The 14,271-nt window shown below is 29.9% G+C and overlaps 4 protein-coding genes and 1 non-coding gene across 5 annotated transcripts; 3 read left to right on the top strand and 2 right to left on the bottom strand.

Annotated features, from left to right (window-relative positions):
• Positions 1-207: 207 nt before the first annotated feature.
• Positions 208-2,481, top strand: CTF18 (Ctf18p; the record flags this gene model as incomplete). Its single annotated transcript, XM_001642885.1, has 1 exon — positions 208-2,481. The coding sequence occupies one exon, from the start codon at positions 208-210 to the stop codon at positions 2,479-2,481; it is 2,274 nt and encodes a 757-aa protein (XP_001642935.1).
• A 459-nt stretch (positions 2,482-2,940) lies between these two features.
• Positions 2,941-3,597, top strand: VPS20 (ESCRT-III subunit protein VPS20; the record flags this gene model as incomplete). The annotated part of the gene is made up of 1 exon (XM_001642884.1): positions 2,941-3,597. The coding sequence occupies one exon, from the start codon at positions 2,941-2,943 to the stop codon at positions 3,595-3,597; it is 657 nt and encodes a 218-aa protein (XP_001642934.1).
• Positions 3,598-5,574: 1,977 nt separating this feature from the next.
• On the bottom strand, positions 5,575-5,658 carry Kpol_431trna1. Its single transcript has one exon. It is a non-coding gene; the product is annotated as a tRNA-Leu (tRNA).
• A 1,388-nt stretch (positions 5,659-7,046) lies between these two features.
• On the bottom strand, positions 7,047-8,045 carry Kpol_431p2 (opsin family protein; the record flags this gene model as incomplete). Its single annotated transcript, XM_001642883.1, has 1 exon — positions 7,047-8,045. The coding sequence occupies one exon, from the start codon at positions 8,043-8,045 to the stop codon at positions 7,047-7,049; it is 999 nt and encodes a 332-aa protein (XP_001642933.1).
• Positions 8,046-12,596: 4,551 nt separating this feature from the next.
• Positions 12,597-13,775, top strand: Kpol_431p1 (uncharacterized protein; the record flags this gene model as incomplete). The annotated part of the gene is made up of 1 exon (XM_001642882.1): positions 12,597-13,775. The coding sequence occupies one exon, from the start codon at positions 12,597-12,599 to the stop codon at positions 13,773-13,775; it is 1,179 nt and encodes a 392-aa protein (XP_001642932.1).
• Between the last annotated feature and the right edge of the window lie 496 nt (positions 13,776-14,271).

Raw genomic sequence — 14,271 nt, 5'->3', positions numbered from 1 at the left:
GAACGCGTAAGAAATCTTAAATAAAAAATTGGCATCCTGCTCTTTTCATTTCGTGTCCGTCCCTCTATCTTCTTCTACTTTCTTCATGCTAAAAAATCTTGGATTTTGCAATCTTAAATCATTTAAAAATAATACCTTCCAACCGCCATCGTTTATTCCTGTCCTCCATCCACTATACACTCCCCCACCCCACACACACTCCACATAATGGACGGTCTATCACTAGATTTAAACTTAGACTTAAATTTAGAAAATAGTATACTATTCGACAATAACACAAATCTAGACCAATTCGTAGATTCAAACGGAAAGAAAATACAGATAAAGAAAAAACAATACCTATACAATGGCCTAGACAAAAATAACCTATGGAAAAATGATGATTCTTATGGGATCAATATTAATCGTCTCTTGGATAAAATTGAATCAGATCGGGACAACAACAGCGATGATATTGATAATAATAATAACGACGATAATAATGATAAGCACACCTCAATCTCTGATAATTCTTTATGGGTCGAAAAATGGAAACCTACAAAATTTATCCATTTAGTGGGTAACGAACACACAAATAGAAGAATCTTATCCTGGTTGAGACAATGGACACCCTTAGTCTTCAAAGAGGAATTACCAAAAAGAACAATCAATAACAATAACAACAACAATAATAATAATAATAACGTGGAATCTTCCGATTTCTTTCAAAGACCAAATAAAAAAATCTTATTGATACATGGTCCTCCAGGTATCGGTAAAACTTCAATTTCTCATATCATTGCAAAACAACAAGGTTATTCAATTACTGAAATTAATGCAAGTGATGAAAGATCCGGTTTACAACTAAAAGAAAAAATCCATAACAATATATTCAATAATAATTTACTTAAGAGGCCAATGTGTTTAATAGCTGATGAAATTGACGGATCAATTGAAAATGGTTTTATTAAAATTTTAATTAATATCTTGAAAAATGATTCAATTGCAACAGATTACATTCAATCTAATCAAATGAACCATAAAACAAAAGAGTTTAAAAAAAGATTGAAAAAATTATTATCAAGACCAATCATCTGTATCTGTAATAACATTTATTCTCCATCTTTAGAAAAATTGAAACCATATTGTGAAATTATTTCATTTAAAAAACCAAATGAAAATTCAATTCTAGAGAGATTGAATTTTATCATTGACCATGAATTTAAAAAAAATGATCTACTATTAGATAATGATTTTTTTTCAGCAAATAATTTAAAGGATTTAATTTTGACTTCACAAAACGATATCAGAAATTGTATAAATAATTTACAATTCTTATCTGTTCAAATCAAAAAATGTAATCCAAACGATAAAAAATTAGATAAAAGTAATATCGTAAAAGATTTTACACAATCATGGTTTAAAATTGTTAATGAAGTTTTCCAAAAAAATTCACAATTGGATAATAGATCACAACTGATAAACCTAATGGAAAAGATTGAAATGAGTGGTAATTTCGATAAAATTATTCAAGGTTGTCATTCGTTATATCTTTCTGTAAAGTATTCGGATTTTGGTGTAAATAAACCCTCAGAGATATCGGACTGGTTATACTTCTATGATTTGATGTCAAGTTCGTTATATGAATTAAATAATGGTGAATTATTGAAATATAATTCAGTGGTTCCTATGAAATTTTTTAATCTATTTAGTGACGTTGCCAATAAAAAAGATCTAAGGATTGTTAATGTCGATTATGAGCTAAGAGAATCTATTAAATTAAATAAAGATATCTCTAACTTATTGATTTCGAATATTTCATTAAATTCATCATTTTTATCAAATTTTTTGAACAATAATGTATTAATGTTTGAAATTTTACCTTACTTAGATTTCATAATTTCATCCGATTATTCAAAAATCAGAAATTTGAAAGTTAAAAATATAATTTTTGATAATATTATCGATATAATGAAAAATTATCAGTTGAATCTAATGTACAATCATATTCAAACAATATCAAACACAAAATTTAATGATAATGACTCTAATTTAATTGACCTTAATAAAAAAATATTGTCGATCGATCCACCAATTAACAAGATTGTTATAATTGATTCAAAACGTTCAAAAGAAGTAATTACCAAAAGACCAATTTTATTAAACCTGCTACTGGCAAAATTTGAAGAAAATAAAGTTAAAAAAAGACATTTTGATAAGGTCTCCGCATATAAATTACAAAATGAAGAAACCCAGAATAACAACAAAAAATTAAAGAAAGATTCAAACTCATCAACGAAAATTAATGACTTCTTAAAACAATATCGTTCATTGAAAAAGAATGAAGATTCAACTTCAAATAATAATAAAATATCAAGTGAAAATGGTGAAAACGATAAATCCACACCTATAGTAGACCATTCTCGTATTTGGGTTAAATATAAAGAAGGTTTCTCGAATGCAGTTAGGAAAAATGTTAATTGGAATAGTCTATGGCAATAAGTATAGTGTGACATTTGAAATAATAATTTGCATATTTAATATATTAATAAGATAGAATTATTCTATAGTTACTACTTTTGTAGTTGTCCTTCTTTTTAGATCAATGCACATTTTTATTAATCATTTCATATATATCATAGCATTGCTCCATCTTAATCTCTTATCATTACATAATTTATAGTCTTGAATGATAATTCTACCCATAGTTAAGAACGGTTCCTATTTTGGCTTGTCTTCACGAGAAATTTAAACCGAAATCTCAAAATTGATTCGATTCGAATATAAAAAGGTTTAAATTTAATATCAAATCATACTTGAAACAGTAACATTTTAGTCATTATGAATAGGTGTTGATACTATTTGGGTTAGTTAAAATCTGTATACGTTCGTTATTGGTTGAATTGTAATATTGAGCTTGAGCTGGATTCTTTTTTGAAGTATTTCACTTGACTATTATAAATGGGACAAAGAGGTAGTAAAGTTCAAGTCACTGGTACTGATAGGGCAATATTGCAACTAAAAGTATCAAAGGATGAAATTCATAAGTACACAAAGAAAACAGAGTTACTGATTAATAATGAGAGGTCGAGGTTGAAGGAGATGATCAAAAATAATCCGAAAACGTATAAGAACAATGCATCGGTTAGATTTCTATTAAAGAGAATCCATTACCAAGAAGACTTACTTCAAAAGGCCTCCGACCAATTGATTAACTTGGAAAATATGGTTTCCAATATTGAATTTAAATTAGTGGAAAGAAGGTTTGTTGAAGGATTGAAATCAGGTAATGAGATTTTGAAAAAACTTAATAAAGAGCTTGCTAATGCGGATGAACTTATGGATGATGTCCAAGAACAAATTGCCTATCAGAACGAAATCAATGACATATTATCAAGAAGTATTGTCGGGGTGGAAAATTTTGAAGATGAAATAGATAGAGAATTGGATGATTTAGAACAAGAAATTATTGGGAAACCTATTTCAATTGATAATATGCCAAGTACAGAAGGTTTACCTAAATTGGAGCAAGAAATTCCAGAAGAACAAAAAATACCAGGAGAAACAAAAATTACAGAGGGCGCAAATCGTGGGAAAGTCGCTTTGTTAGCTGACTGAATATCTTTCGAATCCAATATGCTTAAAATGGATATTCTATTAGTGAAAGAGATGTCATATATTGACAGTACTATAAACTATGCTAGTTTCATATTTCAAATTTTATTTCAACATTTTAAAATAATCGAACTAGATTTTTTCAGTAGAATATTTTATTGTCACTTGGAATTGGGAGTGATGACAGTCGCTGAGTTTTTGTCAGTGTTTTTCCACGTACCTATCATTTTATGTGACAATAATTCTGTTGCCTGAGGTATTACTGTTAAATAGTTACAAGTTGAAAATTTATTGTGGGGCATTATTCCAACTATAATTCAGCTAGTTCAGTATCAATTGGCAATCAATTCGCATAATTGTTGATAAATTATATTGTGGGGGGGGGCAGATTTTAAATCATTATTATATCACTTTGACAAATCACAGATTAACATTACACCCTAGCATTTTTTTTTGTGAATTAGAGACATTATTATATTGAATAGAGGGTAGTCTTTGATGATTTCTCCAAATAAATAATGTCATTAATCTTGTTGGTTTTGTATATTTTATAGAACAGCTTTCAACCTTCCTCCAAAATATTTAGTATTTACTGATTTCTTTTGCATACTTTTCTACCGTACTAATAATTATTTAGAATGATTAATTTTAATATATTATTATTTAGTTAATATATTATTATTTAGTTAATATCCTCAAATTTTTCATGCTTATCATATATTTTTTTTTATTCTTGAAAACTAAAATTCGTCAGCAAAATTTAAACTTATCTTTAATTAAACTCAAAGAATACAGTACAGCATAATAAAACAAATAGTTCAATATTTTTTAATCAAGCTACATTATTGAAAATAATATATATGAAGAATGTGTTAAATTAATTTGTTCTTTTGTTGACTATCTTAATTGTGTATTTGTGTATTGAAATATAAAGGCATTATTTACTATAAAAACCTATGCTTATAAATGTCTTCTAGGTATTTACTAGGATGTTTTAATAAAACTGCTAGACTAAGAATCGTTTTGCAGAAAATTTTTTCTTAAACTAGCAAAGTCAAGTTATCATTGTTCCATTCGTTATATTGAGAAATCTTCTAATTAAAGCTAAATCTTCAGTTGCCTGTTTTAAAAGCCTTCCTCTATCTAAATCTACAATTACCGAACCTGTTATATATAAACCTAATCCAACAAAAAATAACAACAATGCTCCATCTAAGATGTAATCAGTATCCTCCGAAGACATCTTGTTATGGTGTCTTCTAAATATATTTGGAATAAAATAATTGTTTTAACTACTATCTCAATAAAAATTTTCAAGTTTCAAGTGTCACAACATCTAGGAGTACTTCTTTTATATTCAATAGTTTAGTAAATACACAAAAATTTCGTTTCATTGAATATAAATACAGGAAATGTAACAGTTCAGTTATCAGAAGTTCTATTGTTATTCTTCGAATTTAAAGAATTTTGTGGTATAGTTAATCAGTAAATTTATTCAAATTATTCAACGATGATTGTATATATATTTAGGATATATATATTAATGGCAATCAAGGTCAGAAACGTGCCAATTAACCATTTATCTATACAGTAGCATAACCTGCTGGCATTCAAAAACTATATCGATCAGTACTAGATAGGGATATAAAATTGAGGAGTTATACAAAAGTTGTTTATGTGTTTGAATATTATTATTATTATGATTATAATAGTCACAGAAATAAATATAAATGATACTTTGATTTTTTATTCGTAATCCATTTATAATGATTCTAATCTAGCTCCCAAAATGAAGGAGGGTTGTATTTAGAGTTCCCTTTTAGTCTTCTCAACTTAGCAAAGGTATTAGATTTTTATTGAAAAATACTGACTTTATAATACTGATAATTGATAGTCAAAGAACGAATTTCTTGAAGAGCTTGAAATATAAATCATATACAGTCTTAGTTTGGATTAGGAGTAACAATAAGCAAAAAAATTTGAAGGATGCGAGGTTCGAACTCGCGCGGACAACCGTCCAACAGATCTTAAGTCTGCCGCCTTAGACCACTCGGCCAACCCTCCAATTGCTTGTTGAAGTAGGAAAATCTTAATAAGATGATGTTGAAGAGTTATATTCATGATTAATTCATTAAAGTTACAAATGCTTCACTAAAGTTAAAATTATTACTGATATAGTTCTTATTAGTAATGATAAGGATTTTTATAGGTGCACGAAAAATTTAAGTTTTGACATATCGTATTTGCTGACATTAGTCATGTGACTTTTCTTATAAAGCCATATTATCATGTCTCACGAGTGTCTGTCCGAAGTGAAAATTCTTCAAGGCATCTTGAAGTATAAAAGAACCTTATGTAACGTCATATATTAAGTAACTATGTATCAGAATAAAGAAAGGATCCAGTTATCTAGTAACAGAGTGACCACAATGAGCCAACGTAATCCTACATACCAGAAGTATTTAATATAAATGCTGACATTGGTCATGTGACGTTTCTTATAAAGCCATATTATCATGTCTCACGAGTGTCTGTCCGAAGTGAAAATTCTTCAAGGCATCTTGAAGTATAAAAGAACCTTATGTAACGTCATATATTAAGTAACTATGTATCAGAATAAAGAAAGGATCCAGTTATCTAGTAAACCAGTGACAATGACAGTTGAGACCAATCCTACAATCCAGTAATAAATAAAAAATGTCTATACTTGTAGAGAAGTAAGTTGTGATTTTTCTACCGAATCGTTCATAGTAATAGATTCTTTATTTATTTCCAAGGACATTCTTAATAAGTTGATATTGATCCGGTGTATTAAAGTATATAATATACACATGGGAATATAATTAACATGACAAGTGTCGATTAAGATCTTGTCATTTCTTATATAAAGTGTTGGAAAAGTTTTAACGTCAGAAATAACAGTTTCGTGTAAAGTAACATTTCTTTATCCTATATGAATAATGTCGTAATACGTTTAGATCACGTGTTACCTCATAATTCTGACACAAATTGCAATTGATCGTCAATGTCACTAAAGATGACAGGAATTAATTTTAAGAATATTCGATATATGTATATATATTGGCTAAATTTCCATATGTAGTCTTTCAATTTATTTGGTGAATATGAATAAATATATTATATTTTTGGAAAAGATCTCAATTATTGACTTGAACTATAGTATTAATATATAAAATTTATGTCAAAAATCTTGTACAAACAGGAAATTTCGTAACAATCCAACCTTATTTGTTCATTCTAAAGGTCTATGCCCCTTTAATAAATTGACCAACTATGACGTATGAGATCATACGAATTAGTACTATATTAAAATTTTTGTATAAAAGGTATTAAAAAGAATTATTTAAGAACATTAAAGACGATATAATAACAGTGAAATCGAAATTGAAATTATGAAATTTGGTATCAAACCACAGCAGTAGCTATGCAACTTATTCTGAAGTCTTCTTAGCCTTCTTTGACTTCTTAGACTTCTTCTTCTTCTTTTCGACTGGAGTACCAGAGGAAACTGGAGAAGCTGGAGATTTTGGAGAGGAAACAGCGGTTTCACCAGAGTTTCTCATGGAAGAAATACCAGAGACTGATTTTTCATGGAACATACCACCGATACCTTCATCGTAACCTCTCAAACCTAATCTGTCCAAACCAATGTTGTAGGCAATTGGAACGAACAAAGCTGGCATAACACCTAAAGCCAAGACATCTAAAATACCATGGAAGACAGAAGAGGAATCTGGTTGCAAAACGTTACCACCATCGGAGATACCGAAAGCAACTGGGTAAATGAACCACAAGAACATGAAAGCACCATAGTAACAGTTAAAGATCAACCAGACATCTCTACCAATTGGCTTAACTAAGTTTCTGGTGGTAGTTAAGACAGAGATTGAAGCGACTAAAGCACCAGCAATACCGAAAACGAAGTAACCCCATTTATAAGTGGAGTGGACAACAGAAGCGACCAAGAAACCAATTGTGAAGACTTCAGTCATAGCGATGTTGAAGCAAATTTGCCATACTGGAGTGTTACCTAACAAACAAGCTTGAATAATTGGCCATGGGAAAGCCAAGAACCAACCGACGTATCTAGCGTAGAAAATTTGTCTGTAACCTGGGTGTTCTTCTTGAGTGCTTGTTCTGACATGGTTGAATTCAGCTCTAACTGGAGCCCAACCCAAGTTAGAAGCCATGGTGAAGTAAGCAATAGCCATGACTAAACTTGGAGCAATACCGGTGTAGTAAAACAATCTTTCATTAGCTGGTTTTCTGAACATGAATACGACTAAAATGATACAGAAGAAAGCGAATAAACAGAAGGCAGAGAATAACCAATCTGAACCACGGTTAGTGATGTGGAAATCGACACCATTTGGAGGGTTAACTCTAATAGCTTGGTTACCAGCCTTAATTAAATAATCGGTAGCAGGCATAATGAATATTTTATATTAGGTAATTAATATCAATAAATATAAGTGACAGCAATAAATTAATGATTAAATTACGAATAAGGTGAGTTAATTAATTATTAAAAATATTAGTTATTAGGATATTGCCCTTATATTATTATTGTAATTATTATTATTATTAATTTATTAATTAAACCTAATTGATGTTCTGAGATCAAGAATGAAGGAAATATGAAACCGAAATGAATGTATACTAAGAAGGAATAGGTATTCATACTAAATCGAAAGAAATAAAAAATTCGAAATAAATCTGCATTTTCAATGGTTGAGATATGGATTAACTATTTATATGTTTATTGAAATTGAATAAGAAGAGGAAATTTTTTTTTAAAATACCGTCATCCATATAATTACATCGATTTAATGGTAAACCGACTAATATCGAGGGGCCAGAGAAGACCTCTAACTCTATGTTTGAGTTAGATTTGAATGAGTTCTCTCTTTATTTTGGTTTGATGATGAACGTATAGAGAGGAAGAGGACATTTTTTTTTTTTTAATTGTTCATAATAAAATTATGAACAATAATACATCTTAACGTAGTATGGAAAGGTGCTAAGGTGCGAGTGGTTTCCAACTATTAAGGAGGATTACAAAGTTTTGTATTGTTTAGTAAAAACCAACAAAACACAACACAACTCAGCACAACAGTGATAACAAACAACCAACCAACTGCAGAGATATACATTTATTTATTAATTGTACTAAGAAGGGAATATATTCAATTTAATTGTTTACAATAGATACGATTCAAGTAAAAGGTATTAGTGGTAAGACGGACGAATAAATTTGCGTGTATTTTAGTTTTATTCAATCTATTACTTCCTTACTTAATTCATCTTCGAAATAAGATATCGATATAGTTACTCTGAAAATATACTAGCTGAAAAAAAAAAAAATCTAAATTATCAATGAAATGGATGAATAGACTAGATGATGTATATTTTTGATAGAAAAATTCAATAAAATGAAGGTTCAACCAATAAATTTGTGAACAAAGAAGTTACTTTTTGTTTTCGATAATGAACCTCTAAAAGATAACATCCACTTCTCTAGGATGTTTTTAGAACAACAAGAAGTAACAGTAAAAGTTGCTGTAATAAAAAGCTATTTTTATTTTTGTTCTTATGCTAAATTTGAAGTAAAAAAGCATGAGCAACAGCTGAACAGAGAAGTAGAAAGAAAAAGAGAAAGAGAAAGAGAAGCAGATATTAGATACTAAAACAATTGACAAACCAATTAAGTTTAAAAAGGGTAAAAACAGATGGAAAAGGAATATAGGTCATCATCATCATCATCACAACCACACAAGTGACAACACCGAATAAGTCGAACGACGAAGGAGACAAAGACCAGGATAGGTGGACGATGGTTGCAAGCCAGTACTGACTTTTAATTGAATATGGTACTGTAAATTAATAATCTTAACTATTTCTACGAAATGAAAACAAAATTGTTTACAGCATTCAAATTCTTGTAAGACAAGGCATTCCTATTAGTGCAAATATTCTTTCTTTCCAGTTACAAATTTTTTTTTTGGATTGAATTGAATTGTATTCTACGGGATTCCTTGTATATAATCATATAAATGATTATATCTCAAATCTGAAGACTAAGGGAAAGGCCCAAGGCAATTTACAAATAAATTTAGAATAAGTAGCAATGCTATGGGTATCCCTTTGTATGTATTACGTAGTGTAGTACATAATAGAAAATTATTTAGAACTTCTGATGTCAATTTTTGCAACAAATAAACTACACACAACACGGAGATTGTGCTGTAGTTCAGGGATGATTATTGCGACATTTTGTTGTAGTTAAGATATATAGTTATATTTTTTTGTTTAACTTTAAGCTGAATCCGAGCTAGATAGTTACACACAACATCTGGATATAACGAACGAATAAGGTCAATTGAAATCACTCATGAAATAATCAGATGTTTTTTCAGATAGACTTATTACGATGCAGATGCACTCCAAGATTAAACAAAGATGCTCGGTTTCAATAGATTGCTGAAATGTGCTATTTTTACAAATGGGAATGGGAATACAATAAAAAAAGCAAAAATGAGGGTAGCCAATAACAGAAAGTAACAATAAGAATTGGAAAAAATTGGTTGAAATCAATTCGTTAGTCGTATTTATTCGATTTGTATTGCATTAGTCATATATCGTAGGGCAAATTGTCTTATTTTTATTTGAAATTTATTTTTAAACCTTCTACTATATTTGAATTCACGAATAGAATTTGAAATTATTCAATAACCAACCAACCATACCCTTTTGATATTAATTATTTTTGTTTGTGCTTTTGGCTATACTTTTAGTTTTAGTTTTAGTTTTGATTTATACAAATTTACATATTCTTCTTCGGTTTCCAAAATACGTAACGTAACGTAATGCAACAGAAGTCCAATAATCAGTAATAACAGCAAGGACAACAGTAGCAGTTGATGTAATTATTTACAAAGTATCCAAATAACGGTACTGATTACTAATTTTGGAATACTAAGTCTCCGAAAAGGAATCCAGCGACGTTTCCGAAAAGGGTAGAGCCGCCTCTGTTTTCGGACACAACAAAAACAATTAGAAAAAAAGAAAAAAGATTTTCGGTTATATTTAAAACCGCTTCTACAAGAGAAACGTCCGTACCAAAACATATAAGAATAGAAACATACTTCCTAATTCGGATATTAGTATATACAAACGTCCAATACTACAAAAATGCATATTTTCCAAATTTGGATTACTTTTAGATTTCACAGACAGACTGACGTACAAGGCCAAGTAACAGAATTCCCAATGCATAAAACGGTCACAACAAATTAGGAAATATCGAAAAGAAAAGAGGACTTTATATCTCAATTGCCAATGGTACCTTCGTTTGATTGGTGCGGATATAAACTGAGAGATGCATCACAATTTTACCATACTATGCTCTCAGCACATCATGTTATATTATATTTCACTTTTGTATATATATATACATACATATATAAATATATAATGAAGGGTATAATGCCTTAACGAAAACATCATCCTAGTGATCCCTTCCTTGAGAAAGGATGCTCGTTCGTTCTACTTGACAACGGGGACCAAAGAGGAAGAGAGGATCTTGGATTGTAACGCTAAAAATAAAATCTCTCAGCTTCTTGGCTGCTTCTAGTGATAGATGGATAACGTGACTGAGGGGAAGGAAAGAGAGTAGAAATGACTGGGCCGGGTCAATGCAGCTTGCACTGACCATCTTTCTTATTAGCCTAGTGCTCTTGTTCTTATTGTTGTTCTGGTGTTTGTCCTTGTCATTGTTCTCGATGCTTATACCAGTTTTTGGTTGGCGTGATCGGGATCTCGATCTGAGATATTTTACATTTAATTAATGCCTGATTTAAACCATAATGTATCATATTCTCTATGAGAAAATGATAGTTTTTGGGTTATCCTTCCCTAGAAGGGATTGTACTCCAATAATTTAAAAATATACAATAAAATTAAACAAAAACGTTTATTTCAGTGATTGATAGATTACCTTTGCAACAGATTCGTAAATTAATGCAAAACTGCTATTACCACTTTTCTTTTGTCTTATGTCCACAATATCGCTGACGCTATCACATGGTCAATTGATTCTTGCTAACCCCTAACCTTTCTTTTCTCTTACCATAGACAAATCAATAGACTTTTACCTACGATCATGACTCTCATGAAAGATTCTGTAATTTGCTTTCAAGAGATACGTTTTGAATAAAACCATTTCGAGGGGGAGGGGTTATATGACCACAAGTGAAAAAAAATTTAACCAACTAGAATTATAATTAATTCTCAAAACGATATAACTAAATACCAACTTCTTGTGATAATCACATACAAATATCTATTTTTAAATATTTATTAAAATGCAAATACAGACACATATACTCACACAAACACACTGTTGCCAATGGTGATGCATAGCTTCGCATGTATCTCGCATGTCAAGCAATAATGAATAAAATATAAATTTTAACCAATGTTATGGCGAACAATGAAAATAATACACTGAATCGAATGTTAAAATACCAACAATACATGCCAGTGGGGTAAAAGCAATCCATTTTAGAAATGGTAGCTTCTATCACTTTCTTGATGTCTTTAGCAATTATTTTTGTTCCAACTAGAATTAGTATGTGTCAGCGACACTAAATCCTTTTCTACAAGTGACAGTTTCTCTAAGCTGTTGCTAAAACAATAACGATCACAACCTTTGTTTAATTTGTGTTCAAGTAAGGATTTATTGACATACATATATTCGAAACTACAAATCTTAAATGTTTTGTATTTACAATCAGAGGTCGAAAATATCATTTATCAAAGGTTTAATTTGAGTAACAATCCTCTTTGTATTGCTAAATAGAGAAATTTGTTTAAAAAACAAATTTTATTCTAATAAAAACATATAGAATGAAATATATTTGGTTATCCCATAAACAGTATTTGTAAACATTAGTTCCATCGAAGTTATAAACATTGTCGCTATGAATTTGCTTCATCATGATCATTTAAAAAGAACTACTATGAAAATTTGGTTTCATCATTTTTTTTATAGAGAAGAATATGATGATAAATTTAATAATAATGAAAATATCACTATAGATGAAAATATTGATGATTTATTATTGATTCCAAATTTAAATCAATCAAATCTTCTATATAGTGGACAGCAAAACGTTGAAGAATATGATGATGAGGAAGAAGAAGAAGATTTCGAGGGTTCAAGTGGGAGTAATAACGAATTGTGCAATGACTTAAAATTAAAAAAAATTAGAAAATTTAATAATATCAAAGAGCATATAAAATTGAAATTGAAAAACCATAAGTTCCATCACCATAATTCTCAGCAAAGTATTTCAGTGAAAAAGATAAATGAATTAATTGAATCAAAAACTGAGAGAATCTTGGAAAAATTGAATAAGACTGAATTATCGAAAATTGATTGCAAGAAAGGAACATATTTATCCAACCATGTCTTGGTAGATTTGAAAAAGACAAGAGATTTGGCAACCTTATTAGAGGATTCTTTGAGAAGATGCTTATCGCCCACAGCAACAGATGACTACGATAATAATTTTGATGAAACTTCTCCTGCAAGAGAATTACCACCTTTTCAAAATTTAAGTTACGATGAAATGCTCAAGTTTGGGAATATTACAATTTTATCTATAACTTCCTTAGACTCTGATGATCCATTGCAATCAAAAAAAATCCAGAATGAAGAATTTATAAACAATAGAGGTAAAAAAAGGGACTTGAGGATTGATACAATAGATTCGGATGAGTCTTTACAGTCATCCAAGAGATTTTGCAAAATAAATTTTGATGAAAACGTCAATGATATAAAAGCATTGAACAATAATTCTAATTCCAATCGTAATTTAAGTTTTACTAACAATAGTGTTACTACTCACTTTCAAAATATTGGAACTGAAAATATATTTGGTAAACAATATGAGTCTGAAGGTGACACTGAAATTGATGACTTTTCTAAAGATGATGATGATGATGATGATGAATTTGAAGATGATTGCTCTAATGATACTACAACAATACAAACTCATCAAATTCCACTGGATAACTCAGAAACAATTGAAAGTCCTGAAGAAATTAGAATGGATTCAGAAAATTCCCACAGGATACTTACTATTCCTACATTGTAAACACCAAGGAAATTCTAAAAAGAAACTTTAATGGCCATACAGCCCTAAGAAAAGTAAATGATGGCCTTTTGAATCAAAAAAATCTGCTTGAACTCTTAAATAAACTAAAAAAAAGGAGGGATCCCCTAATTTTTCCTTTTAAACCAGAGGGGTTTTAGAAAAACCTTCCAAAACGGAAAGTGAATTAGAGAAAGAATTTAACCCCCCAAATCTTTTGGGTAATTTTATAAACCATCTTATTTATTTGGCTCTCAAAAACAAGACCCCAAGAAACTCCATCTCCTGAAAAAGGCAATAATTTTACGCCCGCCCCCCAACGTTGACGTTTCATTGAACCATAGCGGAAGAAAATTTTTTTAACAATCCCAAGAAGGAGCCTTATTTTTTTAAGCCACAAACAACAAGGTGAAGTCCAAGCTAAGCGGCTTAACGTTAACACCCGTGACACCGTTTGAAATTCTATGACACCACGCAAACCCCGTGCAGAAATATTGAA

Source organism: Vanderwaltozyma polyspora, genomic scaffold (genome assembly GCF_000150035.1).
Source record: "Vanderwaltozyma polyspora DSM 70294 KpolScaffold431 genomic scaffold, whole genome shotgun sequence".
Taxonomy (NCBI): domain Eukaryota; kingdom Fungi; phylum Ascomycota; class Saccharomycetes; order Saccharomycetales; family Saccharomycetaceae; genus Vanderwaltozyma; species Vanderwaltozyma polyspora.
Note: the sequence above shows the minus strand (reverse complement) of the source record. Positions and strands in the feature narration are given on the sequence as shown.